At 39.9% G+C, this 25,752-nt stretch overlaps 1 protein-coding gene across 2 annotated transcripts; it reads right to left on the bottom strand.

Annotated features, from left to right (window-relative positions):
- Positions 1 to 3,531: 3,531 nt before the first annotated feature.
- On the bottom strand, positions 3,532 to 21,590 carry FEM1C (fem-1 homolog C). Of its 2 annotated transcripts, none has more exons than XM_064502759.1 (3): positions 21,430 to 21,590; positions 20,289 to 21,004; positions 3,532 to 9,326 (listed from the first exon to the last, which is right to left on the bottom strand). In XM_064502759.1, exons 2-3 carry the CDS (start codon positions 20,830 to 20,832, stop codon positions 8,017 to 8,019), a joined length of 1,854 nt encoding a protein of 617 aa, XP_064358829.1. In that variant the 5' UTR covers positions 20,833 to 21,004; positions 21,430 to 21,590; the 3' UTR covers positions 3,532 to 8,016. The 2 variants fall into 2 exon arrangements, with proteins under 2 accessions (XP_064358829.1, XP_064358830.1); XM_064502760.1 differs by having other exon boundaries at positions 21,490 to 21,590.
- Between the last annotated feature and the right edge of the window lie 4,162 nt (positions 21,591 to 25,752).

Raw genomic sequence — 25,752 nt, 5'->3', positions numbered from 1 at the left:
AGCTCATGCTGAATCCTTTCCTTCAGTGGTAAGTGGTATTAAGGACTCTGCCTTCTGCCCAGCCTGCTGTTCTCAAGGAAGCTGTAGGCATGTATATCTTCAAGACTGCTTTCTTTCTGCCGAATTTATTAAACTGGCCCAACGTGTTCAAAAATTACTGAGGGAGAGGAATGATAGATACCCACAGTAAGACTGTGCAATGACCTCAGCCTCATTGCCCTAAGAAATGAAGCTAAAGAAACAGACCAGAAATTCTTGGTGGTATTTTTTTTTTTTTTTTAGAGCAGACTCTTTATGTATGAAATTGCTGATGTCAAATTATACCTTGAGCAAAGAATCTCAGAATGAAAGTCCCAGGAGCCAAATGACCTGAACTGTTTCGTGCTATGGCACAGGCTTCCTGTGGTCCCTTCGAGAGGGCACTGACTCTGTACCTTAGTTTCTGCATTTGTATGATGGAGCTAATATTTCTCAACATCAGATTGGCAGCACATTCTACTAAGGTCCATCACGCTGTCAGGAGGAAGTATCAAAGACACGTACAGCACGGCTGATGCATTTCCCAACAGCTAGTGATGTGGTAGATCCACCTTAGCAATCAACTACATTATCTCATTCTAATTTTCCAGCTCAAAGCGTAACTTGGATTATGTGGTGTTACTCTGGAGAGAGAGTAACCATGTACAAGCAAAAGCAAAACAAAGCAGCGTATGTGCCAACTTATGTTTAACATAGGAGGAGACAGAAAACTATGGATACATTTGTATTACTGAAGAGTGGATCTGTAGAATGGAGGAGTTGGGGCCAAGGACCAAAGTCTGTAGCGTACATGGATTTGGGGGGGCAGCTGGGTGGCAGGGGAAGGAGGAGAGGAAGAAGGGTTTAGTTCAGAACAATTTACAGCCTGGTCCCATGCACTGAACACTCATTAGCAGTCAGAGCCTACTAGGTGAGCTTTTGGAGCACATCTTTCAGCTTGGGTTCATTCGAAAGGAATCCAGGTCAGGGGCTCTGAGACAACTCCGTCATGTGAGCCAAAGCACAGCAAGTGGGGACACTCGTGAGACTCGCTTCAAAAGCATGCTCCTAATGCAAACTAAAACATTAAGGTGATGCACTTTGCATGGACCAGCCCTGGTATGCAACTCTCTCCTGCTTGCTCTGAAATTAGTATGAGATGGGACCAGAAATAAGCCATGGGCACTCCTGACTTACCACCTCACTGAGCATCTCCCTCATAGAGGATATTTTGTTTCTTTTACATTAGGCCCTGAAGTCATTAACAAAATTTTTGGCAGCTCCCTGAAGTCCCCATTTTCTGTGCGAGCCAAAAAAACATGATAAAGAAGGTTACATATTTACCCCAACCGACAACTCCCCAAATCTGGAGAATGGAACAGAACAGTTTAGTAAAGAGGAGAACTCCCTTTTACAGGCTAGCAAATAAAGAAAATTAGTGGACTACTGTTAACAAACTTTTGAAGAAAATTAAAACAAGTAGTGAGAGTCTGGTATCCACATCACACAAGAAAGAAAGATAGCAAGAAAGCAAGGTTGCTATTCTGCAACTGTGAGATAAAGATTAATCTACGTCTGGCTCACATACTGCATATTGTGCCTCATTTTTCAGTCAGGATAATGCTGTATATAAAGATAACAAAATGACATCTAATAAAAATGATAATAGGTGAATACAAGCTAAGTGTCTGAAGAGAAAACAATTTACTAAGTTTATAGCTAAAAAAACTTCATGGAAAGAATCAAGTTAAATTCCAAGTTCAATAGCAAAAGTTTAGGTTTTTTTGTTTTTTTTGTTTTTTGTTTTTTTTGGTAACATACAAGCAAGGAAACAATTGGAGGGAAAAAATCAGAACTAAACCATCAGGTCAGCTTCCTAGATTCTCTGTTCTTTGCTCATCCTTACAGTCAATTAGGAGAGCTTGCTGCCCGCCCCCCCCCCCCTTTTTTTTATTTTTTTAAAGCCTAACCACATTTAGGCTGAGAGGGGATAACTCTCAGGAATCAAGGAAAAGAGAAGTAGTACTGAAACTATTAAAAGATAAAACATATACAAAACTGTGAAAAAGTTACAAATAGGTATTAAGTTTCTAATTATTGAAGGACTGAAGTTCCAAATAGCCTTCTACAAGAGAAATTTGGCCAGGGACTTAAGACCGGACTTGATAAATCTTCAGGAGACATGATAAAAAGAACCCTTTGAACTTAAGCTGGAGCTCACACTTTTTACAGTCTCAGAGGAGGCTTAGCTGCCGTTTGTAGACAGCCTATACTTACACCGTACTAGCCCCGTATCCCCTGGCTTCTGATGGGTGCTTGGAAGTATCAGACTTCTGTGTTTCTATGCTTACTGCCTCTGCCTCCACAATTTTTCTGAATGCTGGAGATCAGCAACAAGGTAGAGCTTTTTTGTGTTGTATTTTTCTCCTGTTCTTTCCAGTGTGCATGGTATATGGCCCTCTTAATGTCATCTGGGAAACTTAAACAGATGCATTGCCTTGGGGGAGGGGGTGGAGGGGGTGTTAACATTGGCCTCTTTTGCCCTCTTCCAGTGCTACTTGGTACCATGGATTTTGTTCTTCTACCCCCAATCAGCATTTGCTAGTGTCAGAAGCTTTTCGCATGGGCATACAGATTACAGAGCCAAGCAGACAGTTCTAGACTAAACATTCATCATGATCCACCACTGCAGAGAGATGAATAATGATGCAAATGATTCTTTCCGGTTGTTTCCTAATTAAGAAAAATCTCTATTTGATTCATTAAGCCATCTGTGTAACAATTATCTCACTCTGAAAGCTCAAGATCAGTTTTCCACATCCAGTACCTCCTCTTCTTGATGGTGTCTGTTACTGATGAGGCCTAAATCTAAGCAAATAAGTCTTCTGAAATGAAGTGCACACTGCCTTTTAAGTATAGTGTTATCACTACTGTGCCGAACTATAAAGCTCTGTCAAAATTATGATGGCAATGTTCTTCAAAGTCTTCCATTCTGAAAATCCCTTTAATAAGGATTTTCTCATAACTCTCCTCTCACCCTTGGAGTACTCTATTTCTCTATTTTTTTTAATTATGCAAGCAATAGGGAAGAGACTTCAAAAGCTTTAAGAAAATTAATCTGTGCAACTTCCTTGAAAAAGTGGCTGTTGCTCATTTATTGCAAGGTCTTGCTAATTACTTTTGTTTACACTATAAACAAACCCTCCTATGTTTTAAACAGAGTTAATAGTGTTACTAACTGCATTTTCTAGAAACTACAAAAATCGCATCTCCTCTTTCCTCCAGTTTCCTCACTATTGCCCACTACTAGAGTTCAAAGGAGACGTACTGGATCACCTTCCCCCAGTAAGAAAGAGAATGAAACAATGCTTTGTTTAAGGTGTGATTAATGACATGAAGACTAAGTCTAAAGCTGCCCCATTCACACTTAACTACTCAAACTCATCTGAAAGAAAGGTTTAATCAACCAATATTACAGTGACCCTAAAGAAAACATATATAGACTCAGACAAGTGTTCTCCAAAACATATTTTAATGTAATCTGCATTTGGAGCCTAGAGAGAGTAAGAGCAGGGAAATGCGCTTGTTATTCCTTTTTTACATTACTGTTAAAGCTAAATTACTTCACGTAAAAAAGAAACTGCAGTATTTCAATACATGAAGCTAGCCCTGCATAGGAAGTCTCTGTGAGAGAATAGAACACAAATACAAAGTCAGTTAAAACCAAATGAACAATAACTTTTCACTCTGCCCTCACCGAGGGTTTAACAGTTACTTTGACACTCTAAGCCAAGAGATCTGAACAGTATAAAACAAACTATATTTCAGTCTAGTACGTCTCCATCAACTTCCTCAGAATTACTTTGGAGCATTAAATACCACTTGACTTTATTGTAGTCACAAGAAGATGGAAATTAGTGTTAAGTCTTTGTACCCACATTTGTCAATATTTTAGAGTACAGTGGTCCTTCTACTCTGTAGATTTCAAAGCATGAGGAAGCTATTTCAAGAGCAGTCATATCCTGCTGCAATTACCTTGCAGTTGATATAAAACTAAGAGGCACATGTTTTTCCTATTAAGGATTGTATCCTTTTATAAGGATTTTGTCATAGCATTTCAATCCTTTTTTTAAAATAGTGTTTTACAAATATGAAAGAGTTTAATTTCAATCAGTTTCCGAACAGTTGTTAAAAGAAGACTCTTTGGGGATTTAGGAAATATATTAAAATATTTCCTATCCAGGGACCATTGCAGAGTATAACTGGAAAAATAACCACACTGTTGCCTTATATTTCAAAAAATGCCTTTACACTGTGCATTTAGCAATCAGAACCTCAGAGATACCACAGACAACTGGAATCTTGTTATTGGAAGGCCTAAGTGATATAAAAATAGAAATATAATTTTAGAATTTGGTAAGAAGAGTATTTCATTTTTTACCAATGTACTTTTAATCTTCCTGGCTGAAGTATTTCAGTGGAAGCCCAAGAAGATTAAAGGAAAAAGTGCTTTGAGTTGAGTATTATCAAAAGGAAAAAAAAAAAAAAAAAGAAAAAAAGAAAAAAAAGAAATCCAACAAGTAGGGGTGTTTCAGTATCCTTGTCTTTAAAAGGCACATATCTGTGAATCGTCTAACCAATTTTAAAACCTGTTACACCCCTAAAGGGCATACAATTTTTTCCTCTGTGTTCTCAATGATTTTATGGTTGGTAGCTCTGGAACAGTACATTTCATCAGCAAAAAAGGCCCAAAAAGACAGATAAGAGAAGAATGGAAAAAGAATGAGTTAAAAATATGACAAAAAGAAAACAATTCTTTGTGTTCTGAATGCTCTTTAGCTCCTTGTCTTCATCGCAGTTTGCGTTCAGCTGGCAACACTATTGCCTTTAGAATCACGTTTCACTAACATAATCTTATTCTCATCTCTGAATGAGTAACAAGGCTAAGAATAAAAAAAGTTCTGGTCCAGAAAGGTGATATCTATACTGAAGTGGAGACAAGCCTGGTTTGAACTGGGAGCAGAGGAAGGCCAAACTGCTACTACCCTTTAGCACTGGCCATAGCAGCAGCAGCATCTCAGACAGGGTCTACTCTCCTAACCCTCCCTCCCAGTCAGTAAAGCCTTAACTAATCCCCAATGCATTATCCAACACAGGCTCTGTACCAATTTCTTTTAAAATGAAGTAAAAATTAAACAGGGTATAAACAGGGTAATGTAAACATACAAGGCTACGTGGAAAGTGGAATTAAATGCATTCAATTGTCCATCTAGACACCTATGCTTGAATATCTGACAAGATCACATGTAAGAGTTCAGCAGATACCCTCATGACCTTGCAAAATTAAATTCTGAATTAGGGTGTTATCCTTTAGGACTGATGTGTATGGGTAGGTATTTAGATAGAACCACATGCAATAAATCAGTACGTCCTATTAAATGTTTGTTTAAAAAGGGGGTGAGGGTGCAAAAAAAAGTAGTTACCAGAATAAGCCTCCCTGTAAGACTTTGTAATTTTCATCAGACTTACATATATTAGAAAGTGATATTCTTTCTCTTTTAAGGAGATTTTTCATTCAAAAATCAGCTAACATTATCAGCACATACTCCCCTAATTTTTAAATTATATTTCTGGACTAGCAATGTCCAAGTAACTAATTTTAAACAGGATATTGGACAGTTACAGAAATTTAAATTACAAACCTTGAAGAGCAGTACAGATTTCAGAGTATAAAACAGTGATCTAGAAATCCCTTTCTCTATGACCTGTAGAAAGAGGACTTTTTTTAAAAAAATGACTTGAAGTGTAACGTGGATTATTTCTACTGTGGTGTGATTTGTCGATTATACCTTCTTATAGAGTAGTAGAGAAGCATATCAAAAATAAGAAATAAAAAAAAAATCAAACTACTTGTTCTCACAAATGACAAATTGGGTGGCATGTGTTTTAATCATTGCAAATCAGAGAAATTCAGCCAACTGAAAAGAAATTTACTGCTGCATATTCGCAAGAGAAGCTAACAGGATTTCCTCATACTCAGAATTTCACAAAAACAATGTACGTATGCCATGGGACAAACAGGTGAAAGTTGCTTCAAAATACAGAGTTTGAAAGTGGCAATACACAAACAGCACTGCTTTCAACATATCTTTGTTTAAAAGCGTCCCAGTATTTTTCCCAAGGATGGGTAAGCTCGTTGGCTCCACACTGTACACTACGAGGAAACCTGAAACAGCCAAGAAGCAAGGAAGAACTATTCTTATACGCTCTCAAGACATATTCTTCCTCAGCCTCATTCACGAAAGACAAAAATACTCCAACAGCAAATTAAAAAAAGAAAAGACCCTCCTAAATCAATGTTTCCTTTATCTAAATCATTTGGCTTTTAAGTATCTCTGTCACTGACAAAAGCCTAGATCAACTTGTTGAATTTCTGGAGCAAAAACCCCATAGGTACATCTACTGCCCATCACTGAAATGAAACATCAGTTCAACAATACTCAATATGCTAGATCGCTAAACTTGCAGGTAAACTGTATTCTACTCAACAGAAATGAATTCCACTTAAGACATTCGCAGGGCTAATGTGCCATAATAAATTCTACTATTAATCAACAGTAAAGTGCTGAATTATATTAATTACCTGAATCTCACTCTCATTTATGATCTTCATTTATAGATTTCTTATCAAGTCAAAAGAGCCCTTTCTGTTGTAAAAGCTAAGCTGTTGTGCAAATATTATAAAAATAGGTAACTTTAATCAGGAGCTATATACACAACAGAACTTCTGCTTTTTCTTTAAGTACAGCTGACAGATGGTAGAGATGAAAAAATCCATGCAAGTATTTATAAAGATATTTAAAATGAAGAAAAAGGGACAAGGCTATAGAACTTCCAATACCCTGGCATACAGCCACTCACTACATTATAATTATACTAGATGATGTCTAGCTCTGGACTGATAAGCGTCATGCCACCAACATGCTTTAGTTTCTTTTGTAGCTAAAGAAGTTGATTTGTAAATTTAAACTACGGCATACATTTGATCTATTTCCCATTAAAGTGTATCATTAAGTTTGAGGTTAAACTTTGAGCAAACTTCACATCTAGTCACATAACCAGCACAAGCAAGACATTAGTGCAAAGAGGAAGGTGTCAGTTGTACATGATGAGAACTCTTCCCCTAAATGCATTATGCAATAGAATGACTTTGAGATTTAAAGTTCAAGTGGATTACCATGAGAACAAGAGAGAGTTTCTTCTCCCAAATTTAGCACAAATTTCCAGAGGATCAAGAGGAAAGCGACCTCAGTTACAGCTAGAATAAAAAAGTCAAACCCAAGTCTGGAGAGCTGATATGTAGCTCCAAAATTTGTCATGCTATGAAGGCAGCATTCTCAAAAAGAGCTCCAAACAAACTGCAAAACAAAATTGGCATTTAAGTTGAAATTGGCCAACTGCTGCATAGAAATATGCTCACACACAACAGTCATGTTTAAGCCAGTGCATAGAGAAGATAAAAGCACTTATGGTAGTTGCAAATGTTAACAAGTCCATACAACTTGTACAGTTTAGCAATGAGTCCATAGAAAAAGAATAGAATAAGAGTAGAAATGCTCAAGCAAAACCAAAAATGATGACCTTCCAACTGTATAAAATCCACACAACAGTTATAGTAAAAAGACATCAGTGGAAAACATTCAACTCAGTCCCAAACACCCAACAGGCAAATAAGACCAGAATAGACAAGCCTTTGGCAGACAATTTTAAGAGTCTAAATATGGCATTACATTTCTAAATAATCCACAAAATATATTATATGGCATATTCATATTAAATACTGGGTAACCAACTCTGTAGATCTGATGCTAACAACGCTTTAGCCAATGACAGCAAGATGGAGCAAGCTAAGGGAACGCTGGTGTATCACAACAGTGCTCGAGAAAAACATTGTCACCAAGTCGTGCTTCAACAACAGTACTCCGAGACTCCACACTATCATCTGTGGAGCAAAACAAAGTTCTCCAATTTTTCAGGGATGTGTCCTGCGTAGTATATGTTATGATTCACTATAACACGAGCAGCAAGACACTGCAACGTAGTATGATTTATGGGCTGGATCAAATTTTTTGCTATTTCCTTCTCATCCAGCAAATCACTAGCAGTTTGTTTATGCGAGTTTGTGGCATCAAAGTGTGAACCTGACTTGATAAGAAGATTCATGATGTCTGGATGGTTGTTCAGTGCAGCAATGTGTAAAGGACTGTTGTTATCAGAGTCTCTGACATTTACATCAGCACCACATTCCACCAGTATAGCAGTAACTTGTAGAGAGGGGAATTTACAAACTGGGTAGCGCCCCACACATGTAGTATTCTTGTCAACAGCAAGGTGAAGTGGGCTGAAGTTATTCTTCCCTCTAGGCTGAAGCTTAAGAAACTTGTAAATAGTCTGTTTCTTAAAATGTTCCTGTTCTGAGCTGCAAGGTACTTTTTCCAACAAGCAAATTAAATGCAAAATGATGGAAAGGGCTTTATTCAGCTGTATTGGGTCTGGAGGACACTGCGTTTGTTTCATAGCCCGTTCTATTTCGAGGACACTTTTGCACAATATACCCATGAGATCATCAAATGTAACAGTAGTGCCAAGCAGGCCTTTTGCCCTATCCTGCAGCATGAAGGAGAAGAGTTCAGCAAATGACAGTAAACTGCTGGCTGTCATAGGGCTCAGTGGATCTAGATTGCTCTGCTGCATGTCCAAAGCATATTTCCATAAGTTGATGCATCGCTTGAAGTTTCCAGAGTCTGCATAGACAGCACCTCTGTATCTAATATAGTAGGATGTATCTGGGTGTGAAGGACCAAGAATACGTTCTCTAATTAATAGCGCTTGCATTCTCATCTCATCAGGGTCTGCAATAAGGTTTTCTAGCTCTTCTGAGCTGTTTACCTCTTTAGCATAATCATAGGCCATAATTAGTGTTTGTGGCACAGGCTTGCTTAGGATATTAGTCCTATCACTGTATCTCATCTCCATAGCTCGTTTCCAGTATTTCAAAGCACCAAGCAGATCTCTCTTTTTGTCCACAAATGTTGCTCCTAGAAGTTCTAGAGCATTTATACGCTCTGTCTTACTAGTCTGTACATGCTGCGTCAGAAAATCCACGATATTTGTGTGGCCGGTCACACTGGCTGACAGAAGGGGAGTCATCCCATAGCCGTCCTTTTCCATCTTAGCACAATACTTGAGAAGCATCTTCATGATCTCCAGACTTCCAGATTCTGCACAGTCATGTAACGCAGTGTTTCCTAGCAAGAGAAGAAAATCAATTACACAAATCAAAATTAAATTATAGTTCATACCTCACCACACTAATAGTTATTAAAATAAATAAATAACACACAAACCCACACCCCTGTTCTGATATCTATGGACCATGAAAGGCTTTAAATGACTAGTTAAAATATTCAAGACCTGATCAAAATATCAACACTGCCAGGCATTTATACAAATCAAAATGCTTGATGTTATTACCTGAAAGAATTAAAGAGGTTTTAAGGACCCTTTTGTTTCATTATTCAAAACTCAAAACAATTCTCTAGTACATGAGCGATTTTGTATCTGCCTTCAAGGATAAAACAGAAACCTAAGCTTGTTGTCTCTAGGTTATTATATGTTCTCTTCTTCTCTTGTCAAATATCCTCTCTTCCTCCCTCTCTCCAGCCATGATTAAAAAAATAATGAAATCTGTATAAAAATTAAAGCTGTGCTAACTCACCATTGGTTTTAATCACCTCTACACTGTACCTCTTCTCTCTTTCACCCAAGCCTTTTAAGTGTATCAGGGCAATAATTGTGTACAGAGGAAAATACAATTCATCACAACAGGCCCTCCATTTCAGCTGGGGCTTCAGAGACTGCCATAGTATTCTGAGGAAGCTGGTTATTTTGTCAAGTCTATGTATACACAGACACACTTTTCTTAGTGCTGATATTTGTTAGGTCTTATCCTGAAGATAACCCCTCTGTTCCTCTGGTTAGGATTCCCAAAGCTGGGGGGGGGGAGGGTAAACACCACCTTCAACACACACACAGCCATCTGGTTTTTAAGAGTCTGATCATTTACATTCACATAATTTCTCATTAGCATGACATTGCACATCCTCTTATTTAAAGGCAATCAGTTTCTAACACTATGTGGGGAAGTTTCTAGCAAGTACTAGTGCCACATGACTGAAAACTGTATTTGCAGCAAACTAGAAAAAAAATCAGACATCACAATTGAGCAAAACAACCTTTCATCTATTTAAAGAATAGTAATTATAAATAGTAGTTATAAATGTATAACTAAGTACATATAAAGTTCAAATATGAGCATTTCATTGGGGGAAGAGAGAAGATGGATGGCAAACAACTCTCCTGCCCCTCTCCCAACATAAAGCCTCTTCTGTGGTTGATTGCTTTTAGAATAATATAATTTCAACCTACCTTTTTCTTTATACATACTACAGGTTCAGCCATACCAACTTTTCAGCCTCCCACTACATCAACATGAAAATAATTAACAGAAAGCCTCTGTAAAAACTTCCCTCCAAATCAGGATTTCTTACATCTTTGGCACTGTAAATTCCACTTAACTGGCCATCAGATCATCAGTTTCTGTTACATTGTCAGCAAGTTTCCACATTCTCAAACAAGACTCTTTTCCAAGAGTTCTCTGTCCATTCATAGTCATCTGATTTGGCTTTCAGAAATTGAGTGAGAAAGTTTTAGAAAACTCTCCCATTTGCATTTTTGGCAAGCTTTCTGCTGCACCAACAAGACACTGATTTGCAGTGGGCTTTGCTGCTGTATTTCTAGGTCTATACAGAACTAAAGGAGGTTAGGAAACAAAGCAATAATCTTGAAATCTTTGGCTGATGTTTGGGAAAAGCATGGTTTAGTAGTTGTAGAGCCTACTAATCTAAACAGCTTAGATTTACCTTTGTACTTTTCCTTAATGTATTTTTTTCCAGGCTCCAATCTCTAGAATGTGCAGTTCACTCTTCATATTACAGAGCATTTAGCTAGTGAAATTCAAACCAGTCCTTAATTTGTGCCCAAGATCTGTCTTAAAAGCTGACCACACTATAGAAATAAACTGAAAATAAGGTGCAGGTAAGGGCTTTCTATTAACACATTCTTTCTGCCTAGAATGTATTGTTCATGCTATCTTAAATAGCCTAAATTTAAATGTAAAATATTTGAAGTTAGTACATATATATATGTATATATGAAAGACTGGTGTTCATTAAACATATTTCAAAAACAGAAATTTTATTCCTGTTTCTCATTTCTTTTATAATAACCTGAATTAAGTCAATACAATAATTCTGGTGCCTTCTGGCTTTTGAATATTTGACTTCATAGCATTCTTATTTTCCCTCCAGCAAGAAGCATGGCAAGTGGATATGAAGCTGAAGTTTGAAAAAAAACAAAAGCAAAAATGAGAAATATCCACTGAAACCATGATGACTGTCCTCTAAACTCAATACCTACTTGCAACTAGCAGCACCAGACGCTTTGGATTCACAACACAACCTATCTTTTGAGTTAGCAGATCATCAAACAGTAGCTTGCCTTTATCTTCTGTGTAAGTCACTGGGATGAGAACAAGTTCGTCCAAGAGTATACCAAAACTTGCAAAACAGCAAAAGAATGTACAGACTCAAGGTCTGTTTAGATGAAAATGTTCTAATGGGAACAGAATATTTTGCCTCTGTTCTCCTGCTTGTACTCCAGCCATCCCCTCCCTCCTCACCCTCTTCTAATCTTTTACTTCTCAAAACTTTTTATATAAAAAGTTAATCTGCTGTTTCTTCCTCCAACTTGCTGGTGGACCATCAGAGGAAGAACTGGCAGCACATTTCAAGCCTTCCTTGCCACTCTCAACTCCGGTAGCCGGAATGACAGTGATAAGGAGGAACAGTCATTCAAGACAAACAGCATCGCAATTTAAGCACACCACATACAGAAATATACCATACAGAAAATTTAACTGTCACTCTAATCAAATTCCTATCAAAGATGCATTAAAAGTTATTTGCAAAGCTTTATGGCTGAAGTTTAACAAATTTTCACAAGTCTAGCAGAAAGGGAGCTATGAACACATTTTGCCCCCTAAACCAATACTTATAGTGCAAGCTCCAAATGTTAAAGAAAAAAACTCAGAAAATACTGTTTCATTAACACAGTGAACTTCTCAGAACTTGCAAAGTGTTCTTTTCCTGATATGTTTCTGAAGAGCAGCCAATTATTTTGCTATCACTTAAGAAAAAGCAAGCCAAGAAAGACATCCCCCCCAAAGTACCACTTGAAATTATCTGTTAGATCAGGACATACAAAACTGAAACCAGGCCTTGCAATGGCAAGTGATTTTCAAATGTCAAATACCCTATGCAATCTTTGTTTCTAATGGAGAGTGTTAGGTCAGTTACAGGAACTTCAAGTATCAGTTGCTTCAGTCACTCTACAGGCTCTACTGAGACCAGCAAGTCACAGCAACAGATATACTCCAAACTTAGGTGGTTTACAAGTTTGATGAGTTTGTCCACTACAGTTCATCAGTTAGAATTCCCTCTGTCCTTAGTACCCATCACAGATGAGAAAACTCTTAATATTTCAATATTGACAAGTATGAGACTTTTACATTCCTAAGACAGACAGAGGTCAAACCAGACAAACACACAAGAGAAACTTGCTGGTAGACATACACATTACATAAGCCCTCTTGCTGTGCTAGAGAACGTCTAGGTAAAACACAACTACAGCTGTCAAGCTAGAGCTAAAGACAAGCTGGCTCCTCAGGCTGTCTGTGCTTCTGCACTCAGCGATGCAGGCAAACCCAGATTCATCCTGGCGTAGGCTAAGCCACCAGTTAACACAGCCAGTTCAGAGTGTATTCGAATCTATACTCCCTCCCTCACAGCAGGGCTCTGAAACACTGGAATTGGCACCCTCCAAAAGACCTTTCTAATGCCAATCTAGACAAGGCCTGGGATAAAAGAAATTCAGAATTACAAGTGTTTTCACCAGCGCGTGTCAGAACCCTGCGTTAGCTCTGCAAAATTAACACTCACCTTTCAAAGTACCAGTGTACGTAGATGAAGTTGTATTTGAAGCATTAGTTGATTCAAAAAAGAAAAAAGTAAAATTCTCAATAAATATTTATTACAGATCACACACTGCTTGTTAAAATAGAGACATCCTTAGATGACAGCATTTCATGTTTAAATGTTACCATTCATGTCTGTGTTTTCTACCTTCCAGTCAATACTTCTGAGATGTTAAAAAAGTCATGACAAAAGCATATTGAAGACAAACAAATCAAAATGCACTAGTAACACCAAAGTTCTTACAATCGTCACACAACTATTAGCACGTATCTTGCCAGCTTTGACACGAGGATCAATGGTAACTAGTCATATTACACACTAAATCCATCATCATATAACGTTGCCCTTTACACTCTTTCATCAATTGGCAGGCATATATGTTATGACACATTAATATCACAAAAAATTCACATAAATTAAGCTTAGCCATTGTCTGAGTAAATTCAGGTCCAATCCAAGAGTTTGCATGCCATTAATTTACAGTGGAGATAAGCAGAACATGGAAATATTCCTAAAACTCCACAGACTCTCACTGCTCTCTCCAAATGATCTCTTTCTTTGAAAAAAAATCAGATATTTATTAGTATTATTATCAGTATTATTATTATTGACTTAAACAGAGGTTACTGACAGCATATCAAAAGTAGAGTAACTTTTTAGCTACTTATATGGTAGTAGCCCTCAGAGGCCTACCTCAAACAATGCGTAAGCTAATAAAGGAAGGATGTTACCATTAATCTTTAGTGGCTGCACCTCGCTTCAATTTAACTGGATGAAACAGCAGCAGGAAGGAAGTATTATGAGAATACAATCCCATAGACTAGAAATGGACATGGGTAGGTAGACAATTTAGAGCTGCCAATTTAATATAATAGTAATACAACCCAGTCTTAAGAAATAACAAGATTATCCAGCCATTCATCTATCAATTATCAAGCGTTAAGTTTGAGGAAGAACTTGAAAGAGGACATGGCAGTAGACTTGAGTGTCTAATTCCCCCCTTTAGTCCTTTGAAATCTTACAAAAAAGGGGGGGGGGGAGGTGTAAGTTGATATAATGGCTTGACGTTTTACTCTTTCGTTATAGACCTACTTTAGAAGTGGTAGCTTGAACATTACACAAAGGCTCCATGTTTTGCAGAACAAATTCCCTAACTATGCAGTGTTACAAAAAGCACATCTGGGAGGGATTCAAATTTATAATGAGGTCATGCCTTTCTATGTCAGAAGCAAATTATTCCCAAAATAGACTGGTAGGTTGTGACATGGGAAGGAAACAAAGCAAAGCAATGACACAGAAAGTGATTTGGCTTGATCTGCAACCAATATTAACTACATTCACCTCCTAAAATGCATAAAATGCTTGATCAAATTTCTGGATACTAAAACTTCTTTTAAAATTTTCTATCAGTCTGACTTCATACCCAAAACCTGTTCCTGAAGAAACACACTCAGCTGCTCAACTTTAAACATATTAGAAAAATGCTTTAATTTGGAGGACACGAGCAGTGTGTAAAACTAATCACATGGATATATTTTTGCAACCTTACAGATGAAATTCATCACCTTTGTAAAGTGAAGTTGTTCATATAACACTATTTTTAGCAAAGCACTTGAAGCAAGTCCGTCCCCTAGTAGTATCACTGATTTTTAAAAATGTATTGATACATACGTGCAAATATAGACAGTGCATAAGAGAACTGTCTGATGTCTACTTTATGCTTACTATATATAACAATAAAGAAAAAATAAAGGTATGCCTTCCCTTTATAAAGGAATTAAGTAAAAAATGCAGAGAACTTAACCTCAACAATCCAGCTTCCATATTCGGTAACAGAATAATTGCTCCCTTGCTCACCAAAGTACTTAAGGATAACTTGTATTACCAAGATTAATAATACAAAGCAGCAACAATACATAAAATGCTGTGAATTGATTAATTTCAACATGAACTCCTTTTTCAGTTGAAATTCAAGATTTTATTCCTTTTAAAATGTATCTTCCTTTACTATTTTATTTACAGACATTCCTACTAATGTCCCATTTCACATAACATCACACACAAAACATCCACAAAATGCAGTGCACTCCATCATGTAATACCATCCAAAAAAGGAAAAAGCAAACCAAACCAAAAGGAAAAAAAAAAAGGAAAAAGACACAGAATACTTTTAGAGTAAGGCCTTTATTCATGGGGGGTGGGAGAGCTCTTTGTTTTTCTTCCAAAATGATTTTTGGCAAGCAGACAAGACAAAAAACTCAGAAGGGAACAAACCTGTCAGACTCCTCGATGTTTACAGCTAGGGAAGATTAATTATTTTTAAAGTATACTAAACCACGCTGATCATACGGCAAAGAGTGCGCATCTATCTAATCCTCCTATTTCTTGGTCTGCCAAGTCCACAAAAGGCTTTTCCCCTTCCAGCAGGTTTGAGAGCATTATGCTCTCCAGTCTCCCACGTAAATGATAACACTGAAATAGTGCTAGCCCTTGATATAGTATTACTATGTGAATAACCTTGAAAGTACTCATCGGCTAAGATCTGTATAGTTCTATACTTCCCAAAACAAGCAAGTAAATTGAACAAGCCTCATCCTCCATATTATTTTACAAAGCTAACATAATCAAATACTGCACCATAGCTAGTTGTATTTAAGAACAAACCTTTCAGTCACAGTGTTATTTTGCATTTTCAAAATACATGATTTCTTCTAAATGTTATGGTAGTATGGAGGATCATCAACAAAAAAGAAACAAATGTTCCTGTACTGATCTCAAAGACATACCCAAAGGAATGCCAACAGTTCTTATGATGTTTTCTAATACTTAGGAGGGGAAAAACTAGTCTTTTGGCTAGCAGATGTGTCTGCTAACAATTCAAAGGGAACAGAGGTAGCGAAAACCATCAGTAAAATCCAGGAACATCACCTTGATGAGAAAGACTGCATTCCAAGGAGCTGAGCAATGGAAAGAGTTACAAGCTGTGTTCAGAAAAAAAATCTGCCTTTCATGTAATTATTTTGGAATAGAGTTCTTATTCCCCGTGCCATTACATACAGTCCATCCTGGCTATCAGAGCTAATGTACTTCATCTACAATTTAACCTCTTAATTCAGAAAGGAAGGGAATGAATCTCCATTACTGCAGCTGCTCTGGTAGAAGAGAGATAAAGCATAATGCAAAGTATCAAAATACAGGCTGTAAATTGTCAAAGTGCAAGACACAAGTATTTTTGCCTGGAGTTAGGTTACAGGTATAACATCCCTTTAAAATGGTTTATATGCAAAATATTTTTATGGTGGAAATTAAATGGATTTTAAATAGAAAATCCAATTCTAACACACACAGTCCTCGGCAGATCACCAAGAGAGCCCAAATCCCTGATTTCAAACCCCCGCAAAGACCACTACCATTGGAATTACAAGAGTAAGCATTCTCCCTCCCCCACCCCTCACTGACCAGCCAAGAGAGGACTGCACAGAGAAACACACTAGCAAAACACTGCGATCAAGAATCCAGAGGTCTATTCTTAACGCTGTAAGGGAGCACCATCCCTTAACTACGGATCACTGGCAGGCTTCGTAATGCAGCAGAAAAGAAAATTACATGCAGCCAAAATACAGAATGTTCCTCCTAATCCAAGCACACAGGTAGGAGATCTGTGCCTCACTCAAGAGTTTAGTGGTAGGGTTCTTCCTGCTCAAAAAAACTGTTTCTTCTACCACAGAAATCTGTTAGACATCTATTTCATTTGGTGAAAAATCATCAAACCTTGCTAGTTTTAATGTGTACCATCTTAAACCAGGAGTAAGGTTTTGGAGAACCCTGTGAATTAGGAAGACAAGGCTGAATTAACTCGTATTGGAAGCGTCGCTTTAGCTACTTTTCTGCTTTTCTTAAAAAAAAGTCTTTAATTCCACAGATACCTTTGCTATTTTCCACAATTTAAGAGAGAAAAAAAGACTTCTCTTGTCCTGTTTATCACTTTTTTTCTTCGCACAGTTCATGTGACCTAAAACATTTCAAGGAAATCCTTTGTTTCCATTTCTGTTACCTATGTTCTTCAAAAAAGTTTGGGGAAACTGTAAGAGTCAGATCTGTAAAACTGTGGCAAGAGCAAGGACAGGTAAGTGGTCATATTTTAAATTTAGAACTATTGGCCATCTTTCACAGTATAGCATTGTCATCTATGCCAGCCATCTTTACCTCCTTCTTCACTATCATCTGTGAGATAGGGCTAGATGCATGCTTTACCTCAGAGTAGTCTCCCATCTGAATCAAAGACTCAGAAATCTTCATGAGTATCTTTACCATACCCCAGCTATACTTTTGCACTTCCCCAACTCTCCTTCCAAAACCTCTGCATTATGAATCTCAGGAGTCCAAAACAGTTGTTGGATTATGCCTGTATTTTAGAAGCAGTGCTTCAGCACATGTTTAACTGCTCTATTATACCCTGCCTCAGTTATCCTCATTTTTAGATCTCAGTGAACTTACCTGTTTTTTCATCTCAAAATATTAGATTTTTCCCTGGAACGGTCAACACTTGAAAACATATTTTTACATCTTTCCCAGCTCTAGAATTCTTCCACTTTTTAAACTGTGTTTGAAGTGCTATCTTACAACATGAAAATCTAGCGGAAAAGCACAAGAGATAGTTTGAGTAATTTTGCCCTCCCCTCTCTCCCTGATTTCAAGAATAGTATCTGGAAGACAATCTCTAGTGAACTCCCATAACAGCAGTTTTCTAAGCATACTTTAGTAAAGTTACAGAGTTCTGTTCTTATAAGGAGCTTTATAATTTCAAACGAAGCAAAATTTACAGGAAGGAGCCTATCTAAAGGAAGTTTAGATAAAAGGATAGCGACAATTTTTACTACTCAGGAGCAGAGAACTCTTGCATCCTCTTTATCTCCCTATTACAAGTGTCCCTACTCCCTGTCAAGAGAATGTTTGAAACACAACAGGGAGGAGTAAAAACTGGAAGTAATGCACAGAAAGAGACTTTAAGATGGACTGTAAGAGTGCAGTATGAATCCCATTGGAAACATTCATTTTGAAATAGCTAGTGAGCATTCTTGCAAAACAAAGTTCAGAAGGTTAGTTGTTGAGCCTTGGCCATTGCAACACTCATATTATTGTAATATTTAAGGCTATCAGTTTTGCTCAGTTCTTCTGCCTTTCCACAGCTGACTTTCAGGGTTTACAGTACTCTCTTTCTCTCCTCCTTAACCTTGTCACTGCTTATTTAATAACTTCAGAGATTAGACTGCTTCACGATGCCAAAAAGAAAAAGTATGCTCATGTCAGAGGGGGAGCATTGTCTTCCAAATACAAAAAAGGCGCGCCATACTTGACTGATAGATATATGTACACACTGCAGGTCAAAATTAAAAAAAATGAATTTTAGTGAGCTAAAACATATCCAATTCAATTTTTCTTTTTCTTTTTTTTTAAACAAATACCTTAGGAACTTCTGCTCATAAGCCTAACTTGTGAGTCACACAGAAACTGAAAGAAGTGAAGAGAGGAATGAATTAAGATAATAGAGAAACTGAGACCAGTGAGAAAATCCTCCGGAGTGCACAGCTGTCATTCAGTCATGTAAACAAAGAAAAATTAAATTAATGCACTAGTAAAATGAATAATAAGGACCAACAAATTAAAGCCTACTCCACTGACACAAAATGAGGAAAAAAAAAGCCATAGATTTTTTTTCTGTTATATCAGATATTTAACAGCTCTGCACTGTTTGTACCTACCATTTAAAAGGATTGGTTTAAAACTAAAAAAAAAAACCAATGTGTATTTTATATTTAGCTCATTATTTCAAGAACCCAGTCTAGAAACATGACATTTTATCCTATCACAAGTCCATGATGATTCATAGGCAACCTTAAATCCTTACAAAGAAACATTTATTTTGCTCTGCCCACCTCTATGACAAATTTGTAGTTTAGCTTTCTTTACATTAACCTCACATATCTGCATGATTTGCTGAAAAAGGCGCATTTAAATGAACAGCTATTTCAAATACATTACTCCCATATTTGGCACTTAAGCAAGCTATATGCACTGTTTTTTTCCTGCTAAAATATACTTTTAGTATACTGTTAAAAACATAATTAATCAGAAACAGGCATTGGAACTATTACCCTACAAAAAGATTTATTAGCAGATTATTAACATATATAATGAATAAGCTGTTAAAACACAATTCTGGATCAATGAGCTAAAAATTAACCATAAGCTGCAATAATCAATATGCTTTTTTGGCCAATATCGTATTCATGTGTAAGTTTGAGACATAATGAAAACTACTGATTAGAACAAGAGGTCCACATAATTACGATCGCTGCAAAAAAAACAGAAGCCTTCACTTTGAACAACAGTGTTAGGATAATTGTAAACAGAGGCAAAGAGATGTCCTTTGTGATCCGTGCACTACTGGAAGTCCTCTGTTGTGATCACAGTCACATGGAGCTTCATTTCTTGAATCCTAATATACATTTTTGTTTAGTAGCATTGAAGAAAGAAAAAAAGAAAAAGAATCCAAGAGGATTAAAAAATTTGGAGGGAAAGGAGAAGTAAAAATCAAAGTGGTTATTCATATCCAGTGTTGAAAATAATTCTTCTCCTTTATGCATGTTTCCCTATTCTAGTCTTCGTGGCACAGGCCAGTTTTATGTGCAGCACATTTGGTTTGTTAAGAAACAGAATGAAAAGCATCGTAAATTTTATACAATATATGCTCATATATTTGAACATGTTACTACACATACATGCTACAAATAAGACTCCTCAACAAAAGTTGATTAGCTTTTGCACGTATATAAATGCCAAGTTCCATATGACTAAACATTTTTAAGAACTGGTGTTTAAGATTAGAAAGTATCAATATAGAGTGAAAGTGAATAACCAGTGTTAACAAATAAGAAAACGAGTATGCTGAAAAAAAACTGTAAAAACATAGCTAAACACACTTCCTTTCTTACTGGAAAAAACATTCAACATTATGAGACGAGAGGAATATTTTTGGATGTCAGCCTCCTAAAGAAGGATAACTGAATAACTTCACTCCTCTTTACTACAAGGAAAATGAAACAATGAACTTACCTTTAACACTTTTTCTGTTGACATCTGCTCCTTTTTCAAGTAAATACTGAGCAATTTCTTTGTGGCCCTTGTAACAGGAGATCATCAAGCATGTATGCCCATGACGGTTTGATACTTCCAAGTCCGCTTTGTGCTCCACAAGGTATTTTACTATTTCCAGGTGACCATCAAAACAGGCAGCTCTAAGCGGCGTTGAATTTGTCAGAGTTGTGTTGTTGACAGATGCACCATGATCTAACAGACATTGAACCACCTTTAAGTGACCAGCAGCTGATGCTGCCCATAATGGCGGGGCTCCCTCAATGGTCTCACCATCAAAATTCACCGAGCCACCAACTTCTATCGAAGCAGAACAGTGGTCCAGCAAGTACTCCACCATGTCCAGGTGCCCATAACGGGCTGCCATCAGAAGTGGCGTGGCACCATTGGTTTTTTCTGACATAAGTAAGGCCACTTCTTCTCTTGTTTTGCTTGCCAGTAACTTGGAAAGGAGCCGCAGCTTGCCATCACGAGCTGCATTGAACACTGCTGTCTTTAGATCCATTTAGTCTGTACCTCTTGAAGGATACACACCTGCCTTGCCCGGAGTCACAAACCAACGCTTACTGGAAACACACGGCCCGAACAGACTGTCCCCCGCTTCTTCTCAGATCAGTTTTATGGAGGTGGGACAACATGGAGACTCTGAACGAGGTCCTGACAAAGCACTGATAAACCTGCAAAAGAAGGTAATTCTGAGTGTTTTTGCCACCTACCTCTCAAATAAGCAAATACAATGATACTTTTTTTTTTTACAGCCCGAACAAGACACTTGCACCAGCGCCCGGCCACCTCGCCGGGCTGCGCGGTGCCCCCGCCGCAGAGCTGCTGAGCCGGGACCCGGCACTGCCCGTGCCGCAGGGCCCCCGGACAGGGGCAGCCCGCCCCGCGCAGCCCCGCGAAGGCCCCGGGCCCCCCGCCCCGCAAACCGGGACCCAGCGGGAAAACCGGCCCGGCCCGGCCGCGGCGCTTGGGCCCGGGCACCGCCGGCGGCCGCCCCGGGCCTCCCCCCGCCGCCGGCCCCCCCCGCCGCCGCCGCCCCCCACACGCCGCCAGCGGGGGAGGGCGCCCGGGCGAGGCAGGGCCCCCGGGTGCGAGCTACCTTCCCGGGCCGCCGCCGGAGCCGCCCTCACGCGGAAGCGCCCGGCGCCCCGTCCCGCACCTCCATGACAGGCCGGACCCCGCCGCAACTGGCCGCCGCCACCCACCACCGGCCCTGCGCCGGGCGCGGCGCAGCCCCCTGGGCGGGGCCCCGCCGCCGCCGCGACCAATGGCAGCGGCGCCCGGGCGCCGCCAGCCACTCGCAGCGGCCCCGGGGGGCGGGACCGCGCCGCCGCGCAAGCTCGGCGGGGAGCGGCGCCGGCGGCCGCCAGGGACCGGACGAGGGCGCCCCGCGGCCCCCGCTATAGCGCGGCTGTGTGCGCGCGCGGCCTCGCGCGGGCGGGGGGGGGGCGCCGAGGGTGGCAACGGTCGGCTCGCGCCCGCCGTCTGGCGGAGCGGGGAGTAACGGCCGCGGCGGGGGGCGCGGGAGCGCAGCGGGTGACAAGCGGTGAAAGCAGCCCGCACGTTTGCAGAGCACGAGGCAGCCGGGCAGCAAGGTGCCTCGAGCTCGGGGGCCGTGCGGGCGACCGCGCTGCGGTGGGCTCAGCGCGTTTCGTTTTTACAGAAGTGCCCGAAATTCATACTTGAGCGCAAAATATCAGCCAAGCGCTGGCGGGGTTGGAGGCACCTTCACGCCTCTTACGTGACCGGTTTGTGCAGGAGAGGGCCGGCGCGGGGGGCGACAGCAACGGCACAGTCCTGGCAGCAGTCGAGGCTGGGTGTTTTCCTGCCGGCATGATGAGGCTGTTTTCCTTCCAGCGTGATTAGGCCGGGTATTGATGCTTTCCTCTGTTGAACAAATATTTCTCTTTACTTTTCACTTAATATTTCAGCTCCTTGTGTTTGCTTTGCTATTGACAGCATTGTAAATAAACAAGTGAATAATTCAGCCCTCTTCTGCGCAGTCTGTTCAACCGAGCTGCTTTAACGCTTTGTCAGAAGCCACAAAGTGCCCAGTTTCAGACACAGCCTGCATGGTGTCGGCAGCATCTTCGCTGTTACTGCCATGCATTTCAGACTGGGGTGACTTAACCCTTTCCATGTATCTCTACAAAAACTGGAGAAGCAGTGATACATGACATGCATCTTTGATTTTGCAGCTGCATTGAATGGTGTTTAAATCAGAAAAAAAAACGGACTGTATGTTTGTCTCACTAATAAAGATATTTGGGGAAAAGTACCTGGTTCTTGCAGAACGCAGGAAGTTCTGGCTCTAGCCAGTCTCACTCTTAGGGATGATCATTACTTTCCTGTGTGGCAAGTGGCTTACTACGGACTTGATCCTGATGAACATTATGGGCATTATGGGGAGTCCGGCACGTCTCAGGACTGGGCTTGGTGTGATTGCTGCTGCTTCAGATTTCCAGTCTGGGGAGATGGAGGGGGGCGAACACAGTCCCAATTAAAATGATGGATGGCATAATTTTGTGACTGTCACTGCATTAGGTGGCATTAGCTAGAACAAACATGAGGACTACAGCCCCTCTGGATTGCCCCGATAACTCCATATCTGAAAGAGAGGCTTTCTACAGTGTTTTTTGATCCATTAAAAGGATAAATATACGTTGGTATCAGTTAGCATTTGGTTTATTCCTGTAATAAAATATAAGGTACAAACACCATAAAAAACCCACACGTCTGAGCAAGGGAATGTAACTTCTATGACAACAAACATATTATCTGTAAGCCTCAGAAAGGAGGGAAGTCCTGTACAGAAACAGTCCTGGAAAAGACCCATGGGAGTTAATCAGCAGTAATTTGGACATCTATTTGCGATGCAATCTAGTAGCAAAAAAGAGAACCCAATGAAATTTTTGGTTGTAGATGCAGCAGCAATATATCACAGTCTGGGCTGCTGTTTGTCTCCTTGTATACAGCACTGGCAAGTCTGCACACAGACTGCTTATTACATTTCTGCAAACCTCAGAAGCAGAAAGATGAAAACAAACTGAAGGGGATTTAGAGAAGAGCAATCAAAATGATTAAGGAGCTGGTGGTATTAATTTATGAAGAAAGATTAAAAGACCTAAATATGTATAAGTGCTAAATTAGAACTAAGTGTGGGGGGGAGGAGAATACGAAACATTTTACAGATGTGTGAATGGAACAGAAGAATTATTTGATGAATTTTACAAGATTTAGTCAGCAGTAAATGGGAAGAAAAAGAACAAAGGAAAATGCATACTAACATCAAGAATAACGTCTTGGTAGGAAGGCTCTGCTAAGCTGGAATAATCATTTATAAGTTGTGGAAGCTCATTGACAGAGTCATTTAAAAACAGACTGGGCCAAGCGTATCATATCTAAATAACAGACTGCAAGGAACAGTTCTGTGCGAGTAGGAATACAGATACGATAATCTAACTGACCTTTTCCCTTCAATCTCTAGAGTTTTCAGTGCATTTTCTCCAGGAGAAGGCAGGCCAGGTCCTTCAGACGTCTCCCATCATGCGCAGGCGCTGAGGCAGTGGTGCGCGCTGCTTGAGCAGCTCCTGGCCCCTTGCCTGCAGCTCCCTGGGAGCCTGCGCCAACATAATCACCAAAGGGAATAGCCCAGCCGAAGCGCCAAGGGAAACTGGCGACAGGCAGCAAATCCTGCGCTGGTTGACGTACAAACTACAGGTCTTTATGGTCCCTTATAAAGTAGTAGATGCAGCAGCACTTCCAAGAACATTGAACACGGGTATGTTCCCACTAACACCCAGCTCTGAATGAAGTTGAGACCCAGGGACAGGTCCACAGAAGGGAAATGGGGCAGGCCATATGGAAACAGGATAGCGTTCTGCACAGGTCCCCCATCTGGACAACTGAGAAAGATGAACTCTGGTGCACAGCTACAAGTCACACTGACTGCTGAGTTTAGACACAGCCTATAGAGCCACAAGTCTTCTTGTTTAAATAAGACTCTGTACCTTGTGGAAAATAACAGATTTGCCTTGATGTTTCAGAAACCTACCCTAGAATCACTATTTGCGGGCATCTATGAATTAAATGGAGAAATAAATTATTAAATAAAAGTTAACGGCAATTATACTTCTTCAGGTGCCCTGCTGCCATCCTTCTTTCCAGTGCATAGTTTCCTTTCATACTTTGATATGCATATGTCTTTAAAAACTATTTAATCATATTCATGTTTTATAAAGGCCATGCTCAGGACATAACTGAGCTTACAGAGCTCTGACAAAGCATCTCCATGCTGACCGCCACTACACTTCCATGGTTCACACTCCCACACTGCCCTGCTGTGATGATACCTGCTCCACCACACCTGAGAGGGACTGAGCATTGCTTGTGAGGATATAGCCACAGTCCAGGATTTTTCTACTGCAGTTATTTTCTGATTTCTGTCCGGCTTCCCAGATGTAAAGGGCAAATACATTGACCCATCATCTCTGAAACACTCTGCAAAGCAGAGGTACCGATTCCGATTCCTTCTTTAAGGCTTCAACCTTAATCATTAACAGCCAGTTAATCCAGTTGTAAGCGTGATGGCATGATGCCTGGGGCAATTTCCTCTGACTTCTTGTGTCTTCTGTTGTGGCCCTGTGCCAGACTAAGAAATAAGGGGGAACACCCACTGTTGGCAGTGTGTGAAGCCCAGTGTTTCGTTTCTACTCTTCAGTGGCTAGTGTTAAATCTGCCGTCATTCCCACGAGGAAGGAGGGAGGTGCCCTGTGATTTGTCGGGTGTCACACCAGATAATTTGGTGGTGCCCTCAAACTAATACTCAGCCCACAGCATTAACAAAATCAGTTAGCCTTGAGGGTTGATTGGTTGTGTGGCATCCTTCCCCAAAATATATTCTTTATTTTTGAAAGCTGTGAATGAAGAATGGTGTTAAGTGGAATAATAATCTATGTTGCTATGACTTAGTTCCCACCTCAAGATATTCTTGTGCTCACACAGCTATTCATAGGAGACAGCAGAAGGTATTTGTCACATATGTTACGGATTAATGGACTATTCACCTTGCAGACACTTACAGCTCTGTTTAGAGTGGTTCTTCACTTGGTGAGCAGGTAACATTGCTGTGGCAACTATGGCACTGTGTTCACAGACAAATGTTTCACTGTTGCATCCACAAACTTAATTCCAGATTGAAGAAGAGATGTTCATTTTGTTTCCAAATGGTGATAATGTAAGGCAAACTCATGGGTCACCACACTATGCTTGATGGACTGCTAGGTCTGACCCCATGTGATGGTCGGTCAGGACTGCCATTGAAACCATTTTGAGAGTCAAATTCTGCTTGCAGAGAGAGATCCTGTTGTAAAATGCTATATCATTTGGTGTCATTGATTAAATCCTGTCTCCCTGGGTCCCG

This window comes from Dromaius novaehollandiae, chromosome Z (genome assembly GCF_036370855.1).
Source record: "Dromaius novaehollandiae isolate bDroNov1 chromosome Z, bDroNov1.hap1, whole genome shotgun sequence".
Taxonomy (NCBI): domain Eukaryota; kingdom Metazoa; phylum Chordata; class Aves; order Casuariiformes; family Dromaiidae; genus Dromaius; species Dromaius novaehollandiae.
This window is presented reverse-complemented; position numbering and strand designations above follow the sequence as displayed.